This window comes from Taudactylus pleione, unplaced genomic scaffold (assembly GCF_031769625.1).
Source record: "Taudactylus pleione unplaced genomic scaffold, aTauple2 ptg000566l, whole genome shotgun sequence".
Taxonomy (NCBI): Eukaryota; Metazoa; Chordata; class Amphibia; order Anura; family Myobatrachidae; genus Taudactylus; species Taudactylus pleione.
In genome coordinates this window covers 1,015,539-1,042,115 of record NW_028284968.1, presented here as the reverse complement: position 1 = coordinate 1,042,115, position 26,577 = coordinate 1,015,539, and the positions used below count along the sequence as shown (strand labels likewise).

At 47.6% G+C, this 26,577-nt stretch overlaps 1 protein-coding gene across 2 annotated transcripts in view; it reads left to right on the top strand.

Annotated features, from left to right (window-relative positions):
• LOC148481760 (retinoic acid receptor RXR-alpha) overlaps positions 1–19,621 on the top strand; it is an 81,085-nt gene extending 61,464 nt beyond the window's left edge. For both annotated transcript variants that reach the window (XM_088453039.1, XM_088453037.1), the window contains 5 exons: positions 3,081–3,210; positions 4,892–5,024; positions 7,614–7,705; positions 9,775–9,880; positions 16,132–19,621. In XM_088453039.1, the coding sequence (XP_088309165.1) occupies positions 3,081–3,210; positions 4,892–5,024; positions 7,614–7,705; positions 9,775–9,880; positions 16,132–16,279 (609 nt within the window). In that variant the 3' untranslated portion in view covers positions 16,280–19,621. The remainder of the gene's footprint in view (positions 1–3,080; positions 3,211–4,891; positions 5,025–7,613; positions 7,706–9,774; positions 9,881–16,131) is intronic.
• Positions 19,622–26,577: the final 6,956 nt, after the last annotated feature.

The following is a 26,577-nucleotide window of genomic DNA, read 5'->3' as shown; positions in this document are numbered from 1 at the left end:
GTCTGGGGTTGATGTGATACTGATGGGGTGAGTTCTCCCCTCTCCATACATGTCTGGGGTTGATGTGATACTGATGGGGTGAGTTCTCCCCTCTCCATACATGTCTGGGGTTGATGTGATACTGATGGGGTGAGTTCTCCCCTCTCCATACATGTCTGGGGTTGATGTGATACTGATGGGATGAGTTCTCCCCTCTCCATACATGTCTGGGGTTGATGTGATACTGATGGGATGAGTTCTCCCCTCTCCATACATGTCTGGGGTTGATGTGATACTGATGGGGTGAGTTCTCCCCTCTCCATACATGTCTGGGGTTGATGTGATACTGATGGGGTGAGTTCTCCCCTCTCCATACATGTCTGGGGTTGATGCGATACTGATGGGGTGAGTTCTCCCCTCTCCATACATGTCAGGGGTTGATGGGATACTGATGGGGTGAGTTCTCCCCTCTCCATACATGTCTGGGGTTGATGTGATACTGATGGGGTGAGTTCTCCCCTCTCTATACATGTCTGGGGTTGATGTGATACTGATGGGGTGAGTTTTCCTCTCTCCATATATGTCTGGGGTTGATGCGATACTGATGGGGTGAGTTCTCCCCTCTCCATACATGTCTGGGGTTGATGTGATACTGATGGGGTGAGTTCTCCCCTCTCCATACATGTCTGGGGTTTATGCGATACTGATGGGGTGAGTTCTCCTCTCTCCATACATGTCTGGGGTTGATGCGATACTGATGGGGTGAGTTCTCCCCTCTCCATACATGTCTGGGGTTGATGTGATACTGATGGGATGAGTTCTCCCCTCTCCATACATGTCTGGGGTTGATGTGATACTGATGGGATGAGTTCTCCCCTCTCCATACATGTCTGGGGTTGATGTGATACTGATGGGGTGAGTTCTCCCCTCTCCATACATGTCTGGGGTTGATGTGATACTGATGGGGTGAGTTCTCCCCTCTCCATACATGTCTGGGGTTGATGCGATACTGATGGGGTGAGTTCTCCCCTCTCCATACATGTCAGGGGTTGATGGGATACTGATGGGGTGAGTTCTCCCCTCTCCATACATGTCTGGGGTTGATGCGATACTGATGGGGTGAGTTCTCCCCTCTCCATACATGTCAGGGGTTGATGGGATACTGATGGGGTGAGTTCTCCCCTCTCCATACATGTCTGGGGTTGATGTGATATTGATGGGGTGAGTTCTCCCCTCTCCATACATGTCTGGGGTTGATGCGATACTGATGGAGTGAGTTTTCCCCTCTCCATACATGTCTGGGGTTGATGTGATACTGATGGGATGAGTTCTCCCCTCTCCATACATGTCTGGGGTTGATGCGATACTGATGGAGTGAGTTTTCCCCTCTCCATACATGTCTGGGGTTGATGCGATACTGATGGGGTGAGTTCTCCCCTCTCCATACATGTCTGGGGTTGATGCGATACTGATGGCGTGAGTTTTCCCCTCTCCATACATGTCTGGGGTTGATGTATGGAGAGGGGAGAACTCACCCCATCAGTATCACATGTCTGGGGTTGATGTGATACTGATGGGGTGAGTTCTCCTCTCTCCATACATGTCTGGGGTTGATGCGATACTGATGGGGTGAGTTCTCCCCTCTCCATACAAGTCTGGGGTTGATGTGATACTGATGGGGTGAGTTCTCCTCTCTCCATACATGTCTGGGGTTGATGTGATACTGATGGGGTGAGTTCTCCTCTCTCCATACATGTCTGGGGTTGATGTGATACTGATGGGGTGAGTTTTCCCCTCTCCATAAAAGTCTGGGGTTGATGTGATACTGATGTAGGTTTTCCTGCCATCTATTATAGACCCTCAAGAGTTGTTATAGAGTCTATTATAGGCTTTGGTGTTCAGACTCTTTCTGCAGTTGGCATAGAACAGCCCCATACAGTATAAATTACGGGGTTTATGCAAACACTGATGGAGCTTTACCATGTTCTTCAACCTTTTTTTCAAATGATCAAGTACAACATAGTGGAGGCAGCCATATTATTCACAGTGCCAGTATGGTCAACACTGCAGTCAAACCATTCACTGAGAATACAGTTTATGCCTTCTATAGAGACCAATGACATCACTGATAATTCAGTCTATCCATTCACTAGGAACCAGTGACATCACTGAGAGTGCAGCCTATCCATTCACTAGGAACCAGTGACATCACTGAGAGTGCAGCCTATCCATTCACTAGGAACCAGTGACATCACTGAGAATGCAGCCTATCCATTCACTAGGAGCCAGTGACATCACTGAGAATGCAGCCTATCCATTCACTAGGAGACAGTGATGTCACTGAGAATGCAGCCTATTCATTCACTAGGAACCAGTGACATCACTGAGAATGCAGCCTATCCAGTCACTAGGAGACAGTGACATCACTGAGAATGCAGCCTATCCAGTCACTAGGAACCAGTGACATCACTGAGAATGCAGCCTATCCAGTCACTAGGAGCCAGTGACATCACTGAGAATGCAGCCTATCCAGTCACTAGGAACCAGTGACATCACTGAGAATGCAGCCTATCCATTTACATGGCACCGGTGACATCACTGAGCTGTTATGTCCTATTCACAAAGTATCTTAGTGATGTCACTATTTCCTACTGTATTGCTAGGATGCACTTTCAGAAATGTAGGTTTCGTCACAAAATGTCTCACTCCATTGTGGTCACTTTCTGTCTCTCTGTATTGGGGATGTGAGTTAGTAACGCCTGGAGCCTCAGTACAATAGAGATGAGTGGGTTACTCAGAATGTTCCACTCTATAGAAGCAGAAATTGTAGTGACAGGTAAGTGACCTCCGGTATGAATATGTGAAGGTCAGACAAGCGGGAATATGTATTAAACCTTTATATTAGCGCCAGTCAGTGGGATCAGTTGTTTGTTCTGAGTGATTAATTCTTATCTTCAGTTCCTGGCGTGTCCCCCCCCCCCCTCTCATATACCATGTTACACCCCATAAAGGGATTGTCTGTGATCATACCGCCAGGTACCTGTTTTATTGATGCATTATCTCTGTTCCGCTAATAACCCTCCCCGTCGTCTTCTCTCCAGCCCAGCGACCCCGTCACCAACATCTGCCAGGCCGCCGACAAGCAGCTTTTCACTTTGGTCGAATGGGCTAAAAGAATTCCTCACTTTTCGGAGCTGCCACTGGACGACCAAGTAATACTGCTCCGGGCAGGTGAGTGTGTGCCGCAAGCTGCGCTCCCTCGCCCATTTACACCGGCACTGCGGTAACACAGGACCCGTGGCCTACACGCTACACTGGCAGCCATTTTGTGGGCTGAACCGATGTTCACAGGAATGTTCCCTATTGAGTCACGAGGCCACAGTGACCTCATCATGGCACAGAGGGGATAAGTGGGTCAATGGACCACACAACATGGCTGACACTGCAGCTTGTCATGGGGGATGGGGGGACACATTAAGGCAGCAAAGCTTTTACCCTACAGCAATCGCTTCCTCAGAGACTGGGCTGAGCCCCGGAATCCAGGCCCGGTATCCTCTGCCCATTGCTTTATATAACTTCCCTGCAGTATTTTACCCAGTGGCTTCATCTATTATTGAGAGTCGGGAACGGGCTCTGGGGATTTCACCGCACATGAAACATTAACAGCCCAACATCTAGCTAAGCGTGCGGCTGTCTCCAGTCATGCGTCCCCTGATGAGACACAGCTTAAGGGAGCGGGAGAGCTGACGGGGTTAGAAGTCGCCCCCTTCCTTTCAACGCACCCTAAAAACAAAAACATCACTTGGAATACTTGTCAGCCGGAGTCCATCTCGCCCGTGTAAGAGGCCTCGTTTCCAGACTCCATGTTGTCCCTGGGAAGCGGCGAGCGTTACTCAGAAATGCCTCGGTGCGACCCGAAGTGATAACATTGTGACAAGGGGGCCGGCAGCTGCGAGTCTCCGGAGAATGATCTTCCAATGCGTATAACGCGCTGAGGTGATAATGGCGCCATCCTCGGGTTCCTCATCCGAAAATGTAAGATGGCAAAGTGTTCTCACTCCGGGTGCACGAGGCCTGCGCAGCGCAGATTCCCAAGTGACCCACAGAACGTGGCGAACGGGGCGTATTTATATTCCATACTGACTTAGGGATTGTGACCACACCATGAATCAGCAAATGTGCGCGTTCCCCAAGCCCCCCCCCCCCCCCCTTCCTGTTGTTTTACGGTGCGGAGAAAATAATTAAAGGATAAAAGTAACATTAACTATTTCTCTGCCACAACAGTCACGACGTGTGTCTCTATGCTTTATTATTTTAGTTAGGACCCTTCAGGCCGGATTCTGAGCTATAGCGCCTGTTGGCGGTCGCCCACCTGCGACTTTACGCCAATGCTGCAAACTCCTTCCCTTGTATACAACCGTGCGGCGGAATGTGCGTCCTCATACGCCACCATCTGTCTCACCATTGAAACTTGCACCAGGCCTTATGGCAGGTACAGTGTCAGACCGCAGCCCGCGGCTGTGCGCCTGCGTATGCTGCTGCTTATACTGACACGCCCACGGCGCAACCATAACACAGGCCATTTTTGCGTACAATGCTAGTCGCCGCCCACATTTCTGCTAACGTGCGCCTCAATCACAGCAGCACCCGTGTGTGTACGCTCTGTGAGACGCATGAGCCGTAGGAGTTTTCTACAAAAATTTCCTGTGTGAACTGCGAGAATATTGTGTGAACCACGACTTTGCCTGTGGCCCTGTATCGCAGGCCCCTCTGTGTCACTGTACGCGTGCCTGGGTTACTGTATACTAACCTCATCCATCCAGCGCGGTTATTTGCCTGCGGTAACATCTCTTCCTCCCCGGCTGTAGCGTCTGTCTGGTAAAACTTTGGTGACTGTTTCATTTCTGCGCAGGTTGGAACGAGCTCCTCATCGCCTCCTTCTCCCATCGGTCAATAGCCGTGAAAGATGGAATCCTCCTCGCTACCGGACTCCATGTGCACAGGAACAGCGCGCACAGTGCGGGCGTCGGAGCCATCTTTGACCGGTTAGAGATTGTTCCTTATCCTACTCACAATGATTTATTTATAAAGAGACATAAAACTGTTACATGCGAGTCTGTCGTTCCCTAGACGGGTCCAGGCAGTCTGTCATTCCCTAGACGGGTCCAGGCAGTCTGTCATTCCCTAGACGGGTCCAGGCAGTCTGTCATTCCCTAGACGGGTCCAGGCAGTCTGTCATTCCCTAGACGGGTCCAGGCAGTCTGTCATTCCCTAGACGGGTCCAGGCAGTCTGTCATTCCCTAGACGGGTCCAGGCAGTCTGTCATTCCCTAGACGGGTCCAGGCAGTCTGTCATTCCCTAGACGGGTCCAGGCAGTCTGTCATTCCCTAGACGGGGCCAGGCAGTCTGTCATTCCCTAGACGGGGCCAGGCAGTCTGTCATTCCCTAGACGGGGCCAGGCAGTCTGTCATTCCCTAGACGGGGCCAGGCAGTCTGTCATTCCCTAGACGGGGCCAGGCAGTCTGTCATTCCCTAGACGGGGCCAGGCAGTCTGTCATTCCCTAGACGGGGCCAGGCAGTCTGTCATTCCCTAGACGGGGCCAGGCAGTCTGTACATTATTTCTAGTTAGCGACGCTGAATCACTTATTTTACTACAGATTTGTGTAAGCAGCACGGAGGGAGCTGCCATATTGTTGCGCTTGCGGCTCAGCGATGAAACACGGGGCTGGCGACAGAACAGGGCTAGCATTGTGTTATACATACAGAACATGAATGTCATATGCTGAGCGCTGGGAAAGGTCTGACCTGGCATAGGAGAGCGAGTATAAATGATAGATAATTGGATAAAGTGCGGGGCTCTCAGTGGAGCTATTCCCCCTGCTCCAGTGTCCTGGGTGATCACTCGCTATAATGGAAGGTACCGTGAAATCGGCATATGCGACAACATGGCGTAGAGATGTGTCCTCATACACTGGTGCTGACAACCCCTCCCAGTGCGCCAGGTCCCAGGCGACTCGGCCGCACAGAGAGGCTTTTCACTCACAATGTGCCTCCTACATCCACAAATAAAACGGGATGTAGTTAATAGACCAGCGGACGCAATGCTGCCGGTCCAAATCCCGACTCCTCCTGACCGACAAGGGATGTAAGATAGGCGTCGAAAAGCCGACGCCTATGTTAATCCAGAGGCCGGAACACTGACCCCCGACATCCCGATTGTCCTCGGACGAGTTAGTATAAACACTTAGCCCGGGGATGGGGAGGGGGCTAGGTTTAAGGAGCCCTGGGGGAACTTAGGGTTAGGCACTAGGGGGAGGGTTAGGGTTAGGCACTAGGGGGAGGGTTAGGGTTAGGCACTAGGGGGAGGGTTAGGGTTAGGCACTAGGGGAGGGTTAGGGTTAGGCACTAGGGGGAGGGCTGGGGGTTAGGCACTAGAGGGAGGGTTAGGGTTAGGCACTAGGGGGAGGGTTAGGCACTAGGGGGAGGGCTGGGGGTTAGGCACTAGGGGGAGGGTTAGGCACTAGGAGGAGAGTTAGGGGTTATTCACTAGGGGGGAAGGTTAGGGTTAGGCACTAGGAGGAGGGTTAGGGGTTAGGCACTAGGGGGAAGGTTAGGGTTAGGCACTAGGTGGAGGGTTAGGGTTAGGCACTAGGGGGAGGGTTAGGGTTAGGCACTAGGAGGAAGGTTAGGCACTAGGGGGAGGGTTGGGGATTAGGCACTAGGGGGAGGGTTAGGGTTAGGCACTAGGGGGAAGGTTAGGGTTAGGCACCCCCCCCCCGGGAGAGTTAGGTTTAGGGTGCAGGGTGGAGGGGTTAGGTGTAGGCACTAAGGGGGGAGGTTAGGCACCTCTAAAGTAGGGTTAAGGGTGGGGTGGGGAGGGCAGGGGAGGGTTAGGTTACTTACCTTCAGCTGCCGGGATTTCGATGTGTCAGGCTGCCGCCGTCGGCATTACATACCGATTCCAATAAATCTACTGGCAGTGATAAAGCTGTATCGCTAGTATACGCAGATCACTGTGATGTGCAACATTTGCGCGGCTGAGGCTCTGATGGGAGTGGCCACAGCTTTCCTTACGCCAAGTATCACTGTGCTGAATCTGCCACTTTGTGCGCGTGTGAAACCAATTCCCGTGCGGATAAAGTCGCAGCCCAGCGTCTCTAATACACCGTGTGCGGCTTTTCACTGATCCGCGATGCGTATAATATGCACAATTTAGCGAAATATACGGTACGCTACTCTCCTCTGCGCGTCTCAACGCTAGGTGTAGGAGGACACATCTGTACTCAGTCATTTCTGGTTAGCCAAATAAAAATAGATACATGAATATCATCAGGTTAGAAGACATAAAATGTAACATTTAGGTGACAGTAATACAGATGATCCTGACACTCGTAGTCGTGGGGTCATGTTACACCTGTTCATAGAACGATTTTATTTTCATGCAGCATTTCCGTGTGTATAAATGTCCCCGTTATGTATTGTGCGTTCCTCTCTCAGAGACAAAAACATGAGCAGACCCTTATAACCTGGCTCTTATATGATGTCGCTATACTACATGTGTCCTCCTCTCTCCGTGAGGGGCGACCTGTGTTGTAATGGGGAATATTTAGCCCATTTTCCCCCCTCTTTTCAGGGTTCTCACAGAATTGGTCTCCAAAATGCGGGATATGCAAATGGATAAGAGCGAGCTGGGCTGCTTACGGGCCATCGTGCTCTTCAACCCAGGTAGGTGCCACATTGCCCCTAAGGGATGATCAGGGTTTGTTTTATTTATTTATATATATATATATTATGTGTGTGTATATATAATGTATAAACCACCCTACGGGTACAATCTCTGGCTGGGAGCATAGACCAGTTCCCCCAGGTCTCCTATAGTACAGAATGTTCGTATGTAGCAAAAAAGGAAAATAATTGGGGACTATGGCCCTGATTCAGAGCCGGACGCTCGCTCTGAATCAGGGCCGGTTTTTTTTTTTTTTTTTTTTTAGAACGGCCTCCTGGCCGCTCTCATAGCTGTGGGTGACCACCCACAGCAATAGCGTGCGGCCAGGAAGATGGTCGCGATGGTCAAGACCATCGGGCTTGTGACGAGACCCTTGTGGTAGACGAGACCCTCGTTGCCGCAAGCCCCAGAGAGCTTTCGACTCAAACAGAGCCGAAAGCTCTCCCACTGACATCACTTGTGATGTCAGTGGGGCCGTCCCCAGACGGTAGGCGTTCTCATGGGAACGCCTCCGTCTGGGCAGCCACCCCCCCGGCATGCCCACCAAAGGGGGCGTGCTGTCACTCAACATCGACAGCACGCCCCCTTTGGTGCGAGACCCGGAGCGGCGGCTTGCCCGTCACTATCCGGGTCTTGTGCATGCGCACGACGGAGGCGGCTCCGTCGTGCGCATGCGCTCTGGGCCACCATCAACCCAGTTTTGAGCGCTCAGCGCTTGCGACCGGGTCTGAATCAGGCCCTATATTTCCCAGGATCAGACTTTGCTGGGAGGCTCAGACCCTTGTGCTGAATAGCGCAATAATCACAATATGAAATGTGGGCTGTAGATCTCTAGGGGGGGATGTATCAAATCCTGCAGAGAGATAAAGTGGCGAAGTTGCTCATAGCAACTAATCAGCTCCTAACTGTCATTTTTCAAACACAACCTGTAACATGACAGTTAGGAGTTGAGTGGCTGGTGGTTTATCACGCTCTAGTTTAGCACTTTTCAGAGCTTAGTACATCTCCCCCTAAAGCCGCACATCCACTATGTGACCCAGAGAAGACAGTACGATTATATCGTAATCGTACTGTCCCCATCCCCTGCGGTGCCTAGATTGAACGATATGTCGCTCAGTGCAGGCACCCTCCCTCATCGCCGAACATGGCCAATCTGTCATTATCGGCAGATTGACCGGCATGTTTGGGCGATGATTGATGTTGGAAATGACCAGCGGGAGTGCGCGTCGCTGGTCATTTCTAACATAGTGCACGATTAATGAGCGATTGCATGATTACGATGTCATAATCGTGCAATCGCTCATTAATATCGCCTAGTGCACAGGTTCTCGAACTCTGTCCTCAGGACCCCACACAGTGCATGTTTTCCAGGTCGCCTCACAGAATTACAGGGGAAATAGTTAGCTCAATCTGTAGATCTTTTAAAATGTGTCAGTGAGTAATGACTACACCTGTGCACCTGCTGGGTGACCTGCAAAACGTGACCTGTGTGGGGTCCCGAGGACCAAGTTTGAGAAGTAGTGGATGTGCACCTTAAGATTTGATAAATCTCCCCCTATATGTAATAAAATATAGTTATTATAGACAGACGCCACGGGCCTGGGTACTGATATGGGCGTGACCTAATCGCGGGAGGCGTGGCCACAACCCCTTAAAGAAAAAAAATACTATTCGCAGCGCAGCAAAGATGTACTGCGCACCAGGGAGGGGGTGCTGTGAGCCTGGTGCGAATCAAGGGGGGCGGGGGGGGATTTCCAAATCAAATAAAGCAATATCAAGCTTCATGGCACACAGAACACAGTGTCTTATACTGTCCCTGGGGCTAATTTGTGTGACCGCGTGATGGCGCCCGTCTTTCTACCACGTTTTCCAACAGTCTTCGCAGTGATCCAGTTAGGGCGTTGTCGGGGCCTCGCACACTGCCATATCATCTGTGATACCATAACACCATCAAATGAATCCCTTCATGAACAGAGGTTGTTTATTCTGTTATGCCTAACCGTTTATTTAGATCCATTTTATGTATACTGTATATTTATGTCACTTGTATCTGTATGTTCCTCTGCAGACTCCAAGGGTCTTTCGAACCCCTCGGAAGTTGAGGCCCTGCGTGAGAAGGTCTACGCGTCTTTGGAAGCATACTGCAAACACAAATATCCCGAGCAGCCGGGGAGGTGAGTACCTTCCCCTTCGTGTCCCGGTCACTCTGTGATTTTCTTGGGACCTGATGTGTAAATATGTGTTTCTGGCTGCGGACAGTGTGCACGGCAGGAAATCCTGGCCAGCTTCTCTATTTCTGGCTCCTAATATTCTATGCTGAATCTCTGGCAGTCACTGCTTACAAGTCAACCACACTGAAACGTTTATTGAAAATGTCTATTTCCAGTTACTAATTCATGGTAACTGACCTGCTGCAGCGCGAGCTGGAGATGTAACAAGTGTTAGTTCAGTGTGAAGAGATGAAAGTCCGAGCTCCCACTAACATACCAGTCCCCCATCATTTACACCTCCCCATAACGGTCCCCCATCATTTATATCTTCATGTACCTGTCCCCCCCATCATTTATACCTTCATGTACCTGTCCGCCCCCCATCATTTATACCTTCATGTACCTGTCCCCCCCATCATTTATACCTTCATGTACCTGTCCGCCCCATCATTTAATCCATTCTTGAGCCTGAAAACTGACATGTCTTTCTTGGCCAAATTATACTATTTAAACACCTGATTATTCATTGGGTGGGGTGTACTAGAGGTTCCGCACTGTGGGCCTGATTCAGAGCCGCTCGCAAAAAGCGAGAGCTTGCTCTGAATCAGGGCGGCCGCTATTTATTTATTTATTTTTTTAAGCTGGCCTCCTGGCCACTCGCCAGGTGATAGTCGCGACCACCGGGCTTGCGACGAGACCCTTGTGGTAGGGTCTCGTTCCCGCAAGCCCCAGTGAGCTTCCTGTTCTAATAGAGCAGGAAGCTCAACTACTGACATCACTAGTAATGTCAGTAGGGCCGCCCTCAAACGGCAGGCGTTCCTTCGGGAACGCCTCAGTTTGGCTAGCTTCCCCGCCTACAAAGCGGGGCGAGCTGTCGATCAACATCGACAGCCACCCCGTTTGTAGCGAGCCCCGGAGCGAGTGAATGCCCCAACATCGCCCCGTTTGCGAGCGGGTCTGAACCAGGCCCTGTGTCCTGACATTTTTACCTGAAAATACAGATTTTCCCGACTTTTTCACCTGCTCAGAGTGGTACGCACAAAACCCTGCTAATTTCCTCTGAAAAATAAATATGAGCTAGGAATTGGATTGTAAATGTAAATCGCAGTGAGAGTTCCCCCGTGAGTAGGACATCGCAGGACCCAACTCGCACGTAATTGGGCTGACCCCATAGACCTAAAACGACAACATCTGAGAGGTCTGTGAGTTTGTCATGTACAGAGAACACCGGACGCCAGGACATGGCCTTACTGAGTATAACACCTCCTCACAGACTACCTTCATATTGATGCTTTAGGAAATGTACAGATGTGTCCTATTACGCTGAGTGTCTTAACGCCATACGGTGTGAGACGCCCGTTGCGACTGTACCGTACTTTTCTTTAAATTTTGCGTCGTAGCGCATCGCAGGGGTGAATAAAACCCACATTGAGCGAAAAGGATGAGACTGAGGACCTTATTCAGAGTCGGTCGCGAGCGCTGAGCGCTGGCAACCGACTCGATGTTGGTCCACAGGGCATGAATGTACCACAAGGTAAAGGTGGGACCGGATGTATACGGAGCCGCTCAGCGTTGCTGCTGGGAAAATACAGATTTTCTGGCTTTGCTGTAATTGCATAAAAGAAACTATGTTTTAGTTTTGCTGTTGCCCATGTAATGCCCGCAGAAGGATATGGGCATTGCCGTCACAAGCGTGGTGCGAGCCGCACCCGGGCGTCACCTGCCGAGGGGTGACACCAGGGTGCAGACTCCCCCTCAGTGACAATTATACAGTGTAGCACTCGGCTCTTGACACCGAGGGAGCCAGCCGGCAATACTTACCGATCGTCCTAAGGTAACCTATTTCTACTCCCTAACCCTCCCTTAGGGGTGCCTAACCCTAACCTTCCCCCCCAGTGCCTAGACCATTGTTGGCTAACCTTGACACTCCAGCTGTTGTGGAACTATATATCCCAGCATGCCCTGCCCCAGTTTTAGCATGCCCTAATAGCAAAACTGTAGCAGTGCATGCTGGGTTATGTAGTTCCATAACAGCTGGAGTGTCAAGGTTAGCCAACACTGGCCTATACCTAACCTCCCCTTCCCCGTCGCCTAAACCTAAGTCCCCCCCAGGGGTGCCTAACGCTAACCCCCCCCCCATCCCCTAGCCTAAACCTAACCTCCCGGGGGGGGGGGTGCCTAACCCTAAGGCCACCCCACGGCTATCCGCGCCCGGCGTCCCTTCGATCAGGATGTCGCATATAGCCGCCTGTCTTTAGACCCTTGCCAGGATATGACAGTCGGGAAGCCGGCTGTCGGGATTAGGTCCGCCGGCTTCCCGTCTGCATACCCTGAAGATAGGCATCGTAATCCAACGCCGGAATGTAGACAGCCGCTATCCCGATCAAAGGTACACTGGGGCTTCTTAGCTGTTAGCCCCAGGGGGGGATGATTAGGCACCACTGAGGGGGTGTACGGTTAGGACCTAAGGTGGGACGGTTAGGTTTAGGCACCAAGGGGGGAGGCTTAGGGGGAGAAGGGGGGAGGATTAGTATACTTACTCATCCGACCCCTGTCGGGATACAGAGCATCAGGATGTCGCTGTCAGCATTTTGACAGCAGACATCCCGACTGCCGGTATACATACCCAACCCATTTCAGGAATAGCGTTCTGTATAGCTAAAAATTGAATTATTCAGAGAGCACTAATACTGGCCGCGTGTACGGAGGTTTTGCCGATTGTAGCACAAAGTTTTGTAATGAGCGAAGACTTCTCCTGTGCTTCACCCTTCTCTCAAACTCCCTTCCCCACCCTATTAGTTGGTCTATCAGCCTGCAGGGATCCAAGCATACCCCGGAAACACAACTGTTCATTAAAGCCCACCAACCCTCCTCACACTCTTATCTCATGCCCTCCCCTCTTTCCAGTACATCTCCTAGTTATAGCCCTCACCCCCTTAAGACTGTAACTTCTCACCAGCAGGGCCCTCCACCCTGCACTATCCTGGTCTCCAGTGCGCTCTCCTTACAGCCGGTGACTCTGATCCTTTCTAGGTGATTGGGTCATTAAGTGCTACTGTCACTTATTTAGTGGTCATTAGCTCATTTAGTTTTATTTTTCCTGTATTGTCTGTTTGATCCTTTTGCTAGTGTATTCTCTTGTTTATACCACTGTACTCCTCCGGTAGGGCGCCACGGACGCTTGGCGGCACCATATGGATAAAAGATGAACATTTCCATGTATTTATTCAGATGTTTTGTCTTCAGCTTTAATCTTAAAAGGAATATTAACTGCAAAATATTAATAATGAAATAAATATCAGGGAAAATGTTGCTTTATTCTTTAAGAACATCCAAGTCTCCTCTAATTCACCCCATGTCCTCCAGGAGAACTCTGGTAGAAAAGTCGGCCTCAGCAGCGAAGGAGTCGGGATCCCCTCCCCCAACAGTCATATGTTTTAGTTTAAATGTTAAACTTGCACATCCTGGATGGCGTTCAGAAAGCCTTGTTTTTCCTGGCGCTCGGACTTCTGTTCTCAACAGCTCAGCATAAATTACCCTCTCTCTGGCCCCTCTCCAACCCGTAAAAAGATTTGGTTTATTTTTTTTCTCCCCCCTCCGACCACGTAGATTGCGTGATGACGGGGAACAAAATAAGTCTTCGGCATCCCAGGAGACACCGTTGGCAATTAGTGAGAATCGTCTTAAGCTGGGTACACACTGGCAGATATATTGACGACGAATTCATCGGCCAATATATTGTGCGCGTCGGCCAGTGTGTACCGGCGATGTGTCTGAATGACGCCGTTCGCAGACATACCGCGTCGGTTGTGCTGCAGAGCTGATGGCAGATATAACTGCTCATCGACGCTGTATGTACGGGCGGTCAGCCGACATTCCCGTATGCTTGCTGCAGGGGCCGTCGGGTAGCGCGACGTGACCCGCAGTTAGCGGTTGGTCAGTGTGTATAAACAACCATCATCTGTAGATATATCTGTTAGGGGTGCACGCAGCTCTATCCTCCCGGTATTGTGGGGGTACCCAGGACTTCTGTCTCAGCCCTTTGTGCAGATGATGAGGAAAGCGTCTGAATACCGGGCTGTTACTCATAGGCAGTTTTAAAAGCACAAAAGTGTTGATTATAGTCCAGGAATTTTCAGTTAACCATTGTTTACGTATATATACAGTGCATATATGTAATGTAACATACTCCCCATGCGTGCGCTAGATAACCAGCCGTCCTCCAGCGAACTACAAGCGGCTGGTGACAAAGGGGAGGAATTATAGGGGGGACCAGAAAGGAGTGGACGAATTACAGGGCGGCTGGTGACAAAGAGAAGGAATTATAGGGGGGACCAGAAAGGAGTGGATGAATTACAGGGCGGCTGGTGACAAAGGGAAGAATTATAGGGGGGACCACATAGGAGTGGATGAATTACAGGGCGGCTAGTGACAAAGAGAAGGAATTATAGGGGGGACCAGAAAGGAGTGGACGAATTACAGGGCAGCTGGTGACAAAGAGAAGGAATTATAGGGGGGACCAGAAAGGAGTGGACGAATTACAGGGCAGCTGGTGACAAAGAGAAGGAATTATAGGGGGGACCAGAAAGGAGTGGATGAATTACAGGGCGGCTGGTGACAAAGGGAAGGAATTATAGGGGGGACCAGAAAGGAGTGGACGAATTACAGCTGGTGACAAAGGGAAGGAATTATAGGGGGGACCAGAAAGGCGTGGATGAATTACAGGGCGGCTGGTGACTAAGGGAAGGAATTATAGGGGGGACCAGAAAGGAGTGGATGAATTACAGGGCGGCTAGTGACAAAGGGAAGGAATTATAGGGGGGGACCAGACGGGAAGCCGGCGGACCTAATCCCAACAGCCGACTTCCCGACTGTCATATCCCGGCAAGGGTCTAAAGACGGGCGTCAATATCCCGATCGAAGGGCCGCCGGGCGCGGATAGCCGCGTTTAGGTTTAGGGTTCCCGGGGGGACTTAGGGTTAGGCACCCCACCCCCGTGAGGTTAGGTTTAGGCTAGTGGAAGGGGGGGTTAGCGGTAGGTACCCCTGTGGGGGGCTTGGGTTTAGGCGGCAGGTAAGGGGGGATTAGGGTTAGGCACTGGGGGGGAAGGTTAGGGTTAGGCACTCCTAAGGGGGGGTTAGGGGGTAGAAATAGGTTAGACAATATTTACCTTTGACGATCAGGATTTCCTCCTCTACCGGGATGCCGCTGTCGGGATTCCAACCGCCGGGCATGGGTCCGGCGGTAAATCATAGCTATCCCCTCAGCTGCAGTTTTGCCCCTATACATTACATATGCGCTGTAAAAGAAGGAGGAAAAAAAAACCACACACTCACACAAGCCTCGCACATGCGCAGTATAAACCGCATCGGTGCTAGTGGCTGCTGTAATAAGAGCTTCTCATTGGTAGCGCTGTATCTGCTGCTGGGCAGGAACACTCTACGCCACGTGACTGACTGTCTGACGTGTGATTAGCAGATAGAGCTGCCAATGGGAGGGAACACTCTACGCCATGTGACTGACTGTCTGACATGTGATTAGCAGATAGAGCGCTGCCAATGGGAGGGAACACTCTACGCCATGTGACTGACTGTCTGACGTGTGATTAGCAGATAGAGCTGCCAATGGGAGGGAACACTCTACGCCATGTGACTGACTGTCTGACATGTGATTAGCAGATAGAGCGCTGCCAATGGGAGGGAACACTCTACGCCATGTGACTGACTGTCTGACGTGTGATTAGCAGATAGAGCGCTGCCAATGGGAGGGAACACTCTACGCCATGTGACTGACTGTCTGAAGGGTGATTAGCAGATAGAGCGCTGCCAATGGGAGGGAACACTCTACGCTATGTGACTGACTGTCTGACGTGTGATTAGCAGATAGAGCGCTGCCAATGGGAGGGAACACTCTACGCCATGTGACTGAAGGGTGATTAGCAGATAGATCTTCCCATGGGAAACCACTTCTGCTTTTATTACAGCAGTCACAGGAGGTAGGTAGGAACCGCCGCTGGTAGTGGGGGCTCACAGGCGTGTGGTGGATCTTGAACTGCGTCTGTTTCATGCAGATTTTTTTGTTTTGTTTTTTTGTAAATCTACACAAGTTACAATTTATTTTACTGGTCAGATTATGTCATGAGCTGCCCTGAATGACGTTCCTGCCGCGTGACTGTTAGTCGCTGACTTGTCTTTCTTTTGTCTTTTAAACTACAGGTTTGCGAAGCTGTTGCTGCGTCTACCCGCCCTCCGATCCATCGGCCTGAAATGTCTGGAACACCTCTTCTTTTTCAAGCTAATAGGAGACACACCCATCGACACCTTCTTAATGGAGATGCTGGAGGCACCTCACCAAATGACTTAAGAGGATTGACATCTTCTGGCTATGCGCGGTGGGCGGCGGTCTCCCCGCGGGCCGCCCTCAGAGACGCTGTGGTCCCATCTACACATGCAGAATACGTCCAGGATTCCCCCCTCCTTCATCCTATGTCGCATCCACGGAGCTAGGACCGCGCTCTCACGCCACGAACAGTGACGGATGTCTGGGCGTACAGGCTGGGCTCGCCACTTACCGCCTCTCTTTCAGGAGGCGGCTTGGTTGTCGCTGCTGGAGCTTCAGTCGCTGTTGTTGTTGTTTGGCTTTGGTGGGGGCTTCTGGCCCCCCGGTATCTGAAACAAAACAATCCGCACAGATCTCGGAGGGTGAATGTATCATTGTTTTGTTTATATATACACACACACATATATTGCTATATATGATGTGCAAGGACAATGGTAGAGTGTTGTGATCCTTTGTGTTCTCATGTGATCGTTGGGTCCTCGTGGAGTGGAGAAATGGTTGTACATCTGCTCCTGAACAAGCTTAGAGAAGACTCAGGCGGAGAAATGTAAAAGGGTTGCTATCATATCTGACATTAGGCCGTAACTAGCAACGAACAAACATAGCTCAATCTAGCCCCTCGCATAGTGGTTTGGCGAGGTATGTTGGCAATTAAAAATGGACTGTTTTATCCTGTGGTATAGACGTCGAAACGCCTGATTTTAGATCCATCGGGTAACTGGTTATTTTGTACTAAGGCTCTTTGGATGGAGGCAATACAGAATTCACTTAATATGTATAGAAATTTGCAGGTTGGGATTTGCTGTGTCTGTAACAGAAACCGTATATAATGGACACCTTACGTCGCACAGGTAGATTTCAGGGACGTTGTCCAATGTTATTTCTCAAAAGCTCTGTAGAAATCCCTAATGTCCGGGGAAGGCCTGTAGAACATCACTTCTCCAGTTACAGAGGCAGCAAATCCTGGCTGTTTTTCAGATCGTCGTTTCTTTCCCCCCCCCCCCCCCAAAAAAAATGTCCGCACGAAACGACAGCTCCTGGGCTCCAGCAAAAAAGAGTTTCAGAGACTTGTAACAACTATACAGGCTTAAGGCTGTGGCCTTCTGGTGGACCATTAAAACCAAGGAGGTTTTTTATTTTGTAACCACAGTTTAGAACAAGTGTGATGCCGAGGTCCTTAATGCGTGGGTTGTAGGTGCTTGGCCAAAAGTGAGTGAAAGGGGTGTAAAAGTGCAGGTTTTGGGCACCCTGCGAATTGTCCTTCATGACGCGGTCCACCATGTTCTTCCCACAACAACCGAAGAACATCTGTGAAGCCTGAATTTGTGCTTTGTAGTGTGACCATGAAAGGTATAATAGGGTATGATGGATTGGCCTCCTAAGAGGTTCCTCATGAACTTCTCAAGTTGCCCTGGAGAAGTCGTGTGTCCACCAATGACCATAAGTACGGAGAGATCATGTTATCCTAATATTTGGGCTTGCACTCACTACATAGCCTATTGGTCCGCCATCCGTTCTCTGTGCTGCGCCCGGAACCACAATCTGCAGCTTGTTCTTGTAGATCAACCACCGCGAGCCAAAAGTTTTCTGAAGTTCTAGCTCAACGAGTGTCCTTGGAGCTGTAAGTGCCCACTCCGCTGCTCACACTGCCAGACAGTAATGTCTCAGAGGGGCCCAACCCTTGTTTTACGTAGATCGAGCAGTTCTTGGACTGGAAAGGCCGACAGAATCACAGGGAACCTTCAAAAAAGTGATGTTTTTTTGGGGTTATTTTTTTGTACAGGGTAGGTCAGTGCACACCTAGTTGAACTAACTGGCCTTTCTTTTCTTGTATAGCATAAATGGTATATGTATATTTTCCAAAGAAAACTTGTTTTCTCTTCATTTTCGCTTTCTGTTCTGCGTGAGAGCGAGTTACTCAGAACCTGAGCCAATGCAACGCTTCTGTGAAGCCTACGCCCGCTGTCCCTTCCTTACCCGCAAGTGCTACTAATAGACCTCTTTTGTGGTTTTACTACAGTGATCCCCAATCAGATAATGGGGATCCCCCAACTAGGCCTGGACGCTCCTCATTCCCCCCCCAGTCTAGTGACAGCAGCTTTAGTTTATGCTCGCGATTACTTAGCACCAGCCGTGCGCGCGCCCATTTTATTAGGGCGATAGAAAAGCTCCAGCTTGTCACAGCCAGGAACCCTGTGATGTTAGATGATCTGTTTTCTCAGCGATTCCTTGGTTCTGATGCATTAGAGGAGGATTAGGAGGGGGGAATTGTAAACCAAGTGTCAGAGATTAGATACAATGGATTGCGGTAGAATTAGATCTTGTTAAAGACATCTCATCTTGTTGGAGTACACACTTGGAGTATGAGTGTACTCTGTAGACCCCAGGCCTCTTAAGCAGACAGCAGGATCTATAGATCCCCACCACTGGCCACCAATCAACCTCTCTGAAAATACATGCAACTCAGTGCTATGCATTTGTTGAACTACAAATGCCAGCAGCACAAGACAACACCAGCAAGTCTGGGTGTATGTTCATCTCTCCAATAAACACCCCAATTACCATCTTAGAACCTCAGCTCAATGACATAATTGCATAAATGAATAAGCTGCAGAAAACAGTAATAACTAATTAATTCTATAAAGTGTCTAATAGATTTTAAAAAGTTTTTTTTTAGAGTCCAGGATCTGATCTGGTTACCGTTCTGGAGCAGCCATGCCCCTCGCCCATCCCCGTAATCACCCCCTGAATTAGCAGAAGTCGGTTATTTTCCAAGTTTGACATAAACCTGTACATTTTGTTCCATACACAAAGCGGCAGAGAGCATGTGAAATAGGAGAATGCCTTAATCTCTACGGGGACAATGACCGCCAGTCTGTAGGACTGACCTCTGGGTATTGTGTAATGTGTTCTTCACCCCTGAGGCTCTGTGTACATTTCCTCTGGCCAAATGTCTATTAACCCCTTCTTTGCAGCCCATCGGTCGTAGAGTCCGTATAAGTATTTAGGGATACAGTGAAGGGAGATAAAATCAGTGACAGGTCTAGCACATTGTTTTTCAGCCATCATGTCATTTACTTCCTGGCCTGTTGGTGGCGCTAGTGCGCTCAGGCTCGTGTGTCTGCTACAACCGATCACAATATCCTCTTCATGCAGAAACTGGTGCAACTGGACCAGGAGGTCAGTGATGGTGGTTTTGGAGTCTGAGAGTTGGGGGTTTAAGTCTATTTCCTTGTCAGGCAGGGAGATTGTATCTGCGGAATAGAGGTGGTCATCCTTGTAGCTGGGAAAAGTGGGGCATGGATCATGAATACTAAGGGGCCTATTTTGCAACAAGTTTTATAATACGCATCGAGTGATTAAAGTCGTTGCATAATATAATGGTGATCCAGCCAATCAGCTCCCAACTGTCATCTGTTTTTAAAAAAAAAAAGGTGACAGTTGGGAGCTGATTGGCTGGAGCACCATTTATCATACGCTACGAGTTTTATCACTTGTTGCCTATGATAAAACTCGTTGATAAATAGGCCTCTAAGAGCTAATTCCTGCAATCTGGTCTCTCTCTGAATATTTCAGTTTACATCTATAATGCATAATGGAGTACAGATCTTAATAATTGACGCTAAAAAGAATAATTTTTATTATTAGAACGATCTATTGTAGTTTTTCACCAGCACCCAGAGGTTTCCAATGTTTTTCTTGGTGATTTGTAAAATATTTTTTTTTCCTTTTTAGTATTACACAACTTTTTAAAAAAAAAAAAAAAAAGTTGTGTAATACTAAAAAGGAAAAAAAAAAATTGAAAAACAAATTTTAGAAAAAGGGTTTTAAAACAAAAACTAAAATTGTATCAGCAATGTGTAAAAAAAAAAAAAAAAAAAAAACAAATTCTATTTTTGTATTGATGGAAATTTATCCCTTGGCTACAATTTTGTATTAAGTTTCACTTTAAACCAGCTACATGTTTTCTAGATTTCCATGCAGTTGGACGCAAGGGTCTGCGCTAGAATAATTTATTGTAACAGTGGGAGTTACGTGCAAGGAATCTTCTTATAACGGAGGGGGAGAGGGGAGCTATTTTCCAAGTGTGAAATGTTGAAGGTTTTCGATGGCTAATTTAAAATGATTCCAACGCTAAAATGTAGTCTACGCCGACTAAAACCTTCTACAAGCATCAGGAGTTGCGATAATCAGTTGTCTCTTTATTGCGTCAGAAACATCTAGAGTCGGACACAACATATTTAGTAGGTTATTATGTGCTATATATGTGATTAGCACTGACTGGCGTTATTTAGAACTTATCATGGGGCATCTTTCTGTTTCTTATTCTAAATGGTCCCTTTCTGGCTTTGTGTGGATAACATCATTCCCTGACTTGCTGAAGTGTCTGGGGCCATTATTCAGAGTCGGAAGACGGAATTGCAAAAAAGCGTCCATAAAATATTTAGCATCTATGCGATCTATTCATTTGCGTACGCAAGTATTGAGCTGCTACTCCTCGTCCCAGACTCTGACCCGTCTAAATTCCGATTCGGGGGGAGGGAGGCTCTTTATCTTGAGATAAAGACGCAGATTGTATTTCCGTCTGACTGCGACTAAAACCCTCTGTGACTCTTGTAGGCTTATGCCGTTTGGACACTTTGAAATCCCTCATTCCATCGGGTCCTCAGGGCATTCTACTATATCTGCAGGTAGGCTGTGGGCCATTCTCTATGGTCTAATCCCCTGATCTCACCATTGCTCTGCTTTAGGTTTGAGGTTCCATCTTGATATGATTATTAAAGCGACCTTAAATGTCATCAGCCTGGACTGGTGCCAAATCTACAGCAGGAGACCGGCCCCATGTAAGGATGCGCCCCTCTGTTACGTGAGCCAGATATGAAACGGGTTTAGAAGCTGAAACCCTCTCCGTAATTATCCATAGAGACCCAGAAACCATAACTTAGCGGCACTTTTAGATGGATAATGTCATTTTCTCGCACAGTAAAAAGGCTCCATTTACAGTAGAGAAGCGGCAGGTGATGCAGGTATTTTACAGCATTTAGGGGTAAATTTATGTCTGGCGAAGGCCAGCTCTGGAACACGGAGACAGAGAATGGATATTTCCAGCATGTGCTGGAGCTATAAGCCGTATTGTGTGCAACGGGGGTTCTGTTCTGTGCGTACCCTGCAATACCCATGACTTGCCACTAGGTGGCAAAGCAGAACGGTTTTGCATGGAAGTTTAGATGCAGCCGCATGAACCATTTGGAAAACTATAAATATGTTAATAAACTGTGGATAGAATTTATGTTGTAAAGTTATTTTATTGAGAGGAGAGAAGCTCACTATGAAAATGGAATATAGGTAAAGTTTATTTGTCAAACATTGTTTGCATCTGAGACAAAAGTCGTTATCATCCTATACATGTAGGGAAACTAACTGCCAGGTAATTTTTAGCTTTTTGTCCCTATCCAGCAGGCTATTGGCTGGGTCTTACAGTAACGTTAGTGTGGGATAAACAGGTCCGACCTCATTACACATTTGGGCAGTGCCCAGACGGTTGTCTGGGTGAGAAGACTGTGCATTTGGAGGTACATGGGGTATTTCTGTTAGTAGACAGTGGTACACAGCATTGTCTTATACAATAGAATATGCATTGTAGAACGTCACCAGGACCTGACGCCTCCATCTTTGTGCTTGTTTAGAAGCGGTCAGAACACAAACAGTGGCTATAGTGTCTGACTGCCACGTTCTGCCTTTATTACATGGACATTGGCGCGGGCCGCTATCCCCGCCCCGCCAGTGCGCGGCGTTCTTGTAGCTGTCTCTCTGCTCGGCTCAGTCTTACTGTGAATCACTTCTGCACACGTTAATGTCTAAATGAAAAGCATTGAAAAATCGGACTTATTTTCTTGATGAATAAAAGGTATTAGAATTGTAAACAAAATGAGCGTTTATAAAAATACAAGTTCAAAGCTGCGCCGGTCTCCGCGTCTTTCTTCTCGATTTCCAACAAATATATGGTGTATGGTGACTGTGGGAGCAGTCGCTGATTTTAAAACCATTGCAGACTACAACTCCCAGCATCTATACAGTTGTAGTCCTACAGCTACTGGAGAAATCTACATGACCTAATGCTGCAGGAATCTGGTACATTATAACTCTGAGTATAACACACATTTCTACTGTAACCAGTATAGGTAAAGCCATATGGGGGAGGGTCCACTTACTCATCTAATGGAAATTTAATAAAGTCTTTATTACACTGAAGAAACAGGACATTTACAGAACAGATAGTCGGTTGCGAGCGCTCAGCGCTTGCTACCGACTGTGAATGAGGTCCAATTTCCCATGTATCATGCATACATGGGAAATTGGACCTCATTCACAGTCGGTAGCAAGCGCTGAGCGCTCGCAACCGACTCAATGTGTTGGTCCTGCGCACGCGCAGCGGCCGCACAAGCCCCGAAAGCAAGAGAGACTCTCGCTCTGGAGCTCACTACAAAAGGGGCGGCTGTCGATGTTGATCGACAGCTCGGCCCGTTTTGTAGGCGGGACGGGGGGTGACTACACAAACTGAGGCGTTCCTGACGGGACGCTTGCCGTTTTGTGGGCGGCCGCACTGACATCAGCAGTGATGTCAGTGGGGAGCTTCCTGCTCGATCAGAGCTGGAAGCTCCTTGGGGCTTGCGGTTGCCGAGACCCAACCTCAAGGGTCTCGTCACAAGCCCCGATGGTCGCGATGGTCTTGACCATCACCCTGGTCAGTCGCTAAGCTGTGGGTGGTAACCAGGAGGCAGCACTAAAAAAAAATAAGAAGCGGCCGCCCTCATTCAGAGAGAGCGATCGCTTCTTGCGACCGCCTCTGAATGAGAGCCTTAGTCCTCCTGTGTGAGATCGTAGCACCTCATGAGGTAAATGTAATGGTATATATTTAGCCCCAACACTAAGTTTTGTTGCTGCAGATTCTACATTTAAAATACGGTTTTCACACTGTTGCACAAGTATTATGTTTAAATAGATATAGATAGATATCTATCTATCTCTCTAATTAATGAGTGTGGGAAGAGAGAGCCAGCCCATCTGGTCCTATCCCGCAGAACTTACTGCTGGCTATGATAATGTGTCAGAACACACAGTGCTAGGCAGTTTGCTGTGTATGGGGCTGCACTGACCCCTGTCCACCGCCAAAATCGCCTATAATGGGCATGTGAGCGTGAGATATGGAGCAATGGGAAGGTGACCTGGTCTGATCTGATGCATCATGGGCCTGAGTCAGACCTGCTCACAAGTGCTATGCACTCGCAAGCGGGTCGATGTTTGGCCACTGCGCACGCCGGAGCCGGCTCCGACGTACACATGAGCGAGACCCAGCTAGCGACGGGTGCTCAGTCGCTACGGGTCTCGTACCAAAGCGGGGCAATTTTGATTGACGGCTTGCCCAGTTTTGGAGGCGGGCAGGGGTGGGTGACTGGCCAGACGGAGGTGTTCCCGAAGGAACGCCTGCTGTTTGGGGGCGGCCCGGCTCTAATAGAATAAAGAATGGTACAAAAACATCCTTCAAGAGCAACTTCTCCCAACCATCCAAGAACAGTTTGGTGATGAACAGTGCCTTTCCCAGCATGATAGTGATCACTTTTGCCTTATGGCAAGGTGCTTCCAAGTGGCTCGGGGAACAAAATATCGGAATTTTGGGTCCATGGCCAGGAAACTCCCCAGACCTTAATCCCATTGAGAACTTGTGGTCAATCTTCCAAGAGGAGGGTGGACAAACAAAAACCCACAAATTCTGACACACTCCAAGCATTGATTAGGCAAGAATGGGCAGCCATCAGTCAGTATGTGGCCCAGAAGGTGAGTGACAGCATGCCAGGGCGAATTGCAGAGGTCTTGAAAAAGAAGGGTCAACACTGCAGATATTGACTCTCTGCATAAACTTAATGTAATGGTCAATAAAAGCCTTTGACACTTCTGTAATGCTGTAATGTTACGTCAGTATACCATAGTAACATCTGACACTTATGTAATGCTGTAATGTTACGTCAGTATACCATAGTAACATCTGACACTTATGTAATGCTGTAATGTACCTCAGTATACCATAGTAACATCTGACACTTATGTAATGCTGTAATGTTACCTCAGTATACCATAGTAACATCTGACACTTATGTAATGCTGTAATGTTACCTCAGTATACCATAGTAACATCTGACACTTATGTAATGCTACCTCAGTATACCATAGTAACATCTGACACTTATGTAATGTTACCTCAGTATACCATAGTAACATCTGATACTTATGTAATGCTGTAATGTTACGTCAGTATACCATAGTAACATCTGACACTTATGTAATGTTACCTCAGTATACCATAGTAACATCTGACACTTATGTAATGTTACCTCAGTATACCATAGTAACATCTGACACTTATGTAATGTTACCTCAGTATACCATAGTAACATCTGACACTTATGTAATGTTACCTCAGTATACCATAGTAACATCTGACACTTATGTAATGCTGTAATGTTACGTCAGTATACCATAGTAACATCTGACACTTATGTAATGCTGTAATGTTACCTCAGTATACCATAGTAACATCTGACACTTATGAAATGCTGTAATGCTACCTCAGTATACCATAGTAACATCTGACACTTATGTAATGCTACCTCAGTATACCATAGTAACATCTGACACTTATGTAATGCTGTAATGTTACCTCAGTATACCATAGTAACATCTGACACTTATGTAATGCTGTAATGTTACGTCAGTATACCATAGTAACATCTGACACTTATGTAATGCTGTAATGTTACCTCAGTAACATCTGACACTTATGTAATGCTGTAATGTTACGTCAGTATACCATAGTAACATCTGACACTTATGTAATGCTGTAATGTACCTCAGTATACCATAGTAACATCTGACACTTATGTAATGCTGTAATGTTACCTCAGTATACCATAGTAACATCTGACACTTATGTAATGCTGTAATGTTACCTCAGTATACCATAGTAACATCTGACACTTATGTAATGCTGTAATGTTACCTCAGTATACCATAGTAACATCTGACACTTATGTAATGTTACCTCAGTATACCATAGTAACATCTGATACTTATGTAATGCTGTAATGTTACGTCAGTATACCATAGTAACATCTGACACTTATGTAATGTTACCTCAGTATACCATAGTAACATCTGACACTTATGTAATGTTACCTCAGTATACCATAGTAACATCTGACACTTATGTAATGTTACCTCAGTATACCATAGTAACATCTGACACTTATGTAATGTTACCTCAGTATACCATAGTAACATCTGACACTTATGTAATGTTACCTCAGTATACCATAGTAACATCTGATACTTATGTAATGCTGTAATGTTACGTCAGTATACCATAGTAACATCTGACACTTATGTAATGTTACCTCAGTATACCATAGTAACATCTGACACTTATGTAATGTTACCTCAGTATACCATAGTAACATATGACACTTATGTAATGTTACCTCAGTATACCATAGTAACATCTGACACTTATGTAATGTTACCTCAGTATACCATAGTAACATCTGACACTTATGTAATGCTGTAATGTTACCTCAGTAACATCTGACACTTATGTAATGCTGTAATGTTACCTCAGTAACATCTGACACTTATGTAATGCTGTAATGTTACTTCAGTATACCATAGTAACATCTGACACTTATGTAATGTTACCTCAGTATACCATAGTAACATCTGACACTTATGTAATGTTACCTCAGTATACCATAGTAACATCTGACACTTATGTAATGCTGTAATGTTACCTCAGTAACATCTGACACTTATGTAATGCTGTAATGTTACCTCAGTAACATCTGACACTTATGTAATGCTGTAATGTTACGTCAGTATACCATAGTAACATCTGACACTTATGTAATGCTGTAATGTACCTCAGTATACCATAGTAACATCTGACACTTATGTAATGCTGTAATGTTACCTCAGTATACCATAGTAACATCTGACACTTATGTAATGCTGTAATGTTACCTCAGTATACCATAGTAACATCTGACACTTATGTAATGCTGTAATGTTACCTCAGTATACCATAGTAACATCTGACACTTATGTAATGTTACCTCAGTATACCATAGTAACATCTGATACTTATGTAATGCTGTAATGTTACGTCAGTATACCATAGTAACATCTGACACTTATGTAATGTTACCTCAGTATACCATAGTAACATCTGACACTTATGTAATGTTACCTCAGTATACCATAGTAACATCTGACAC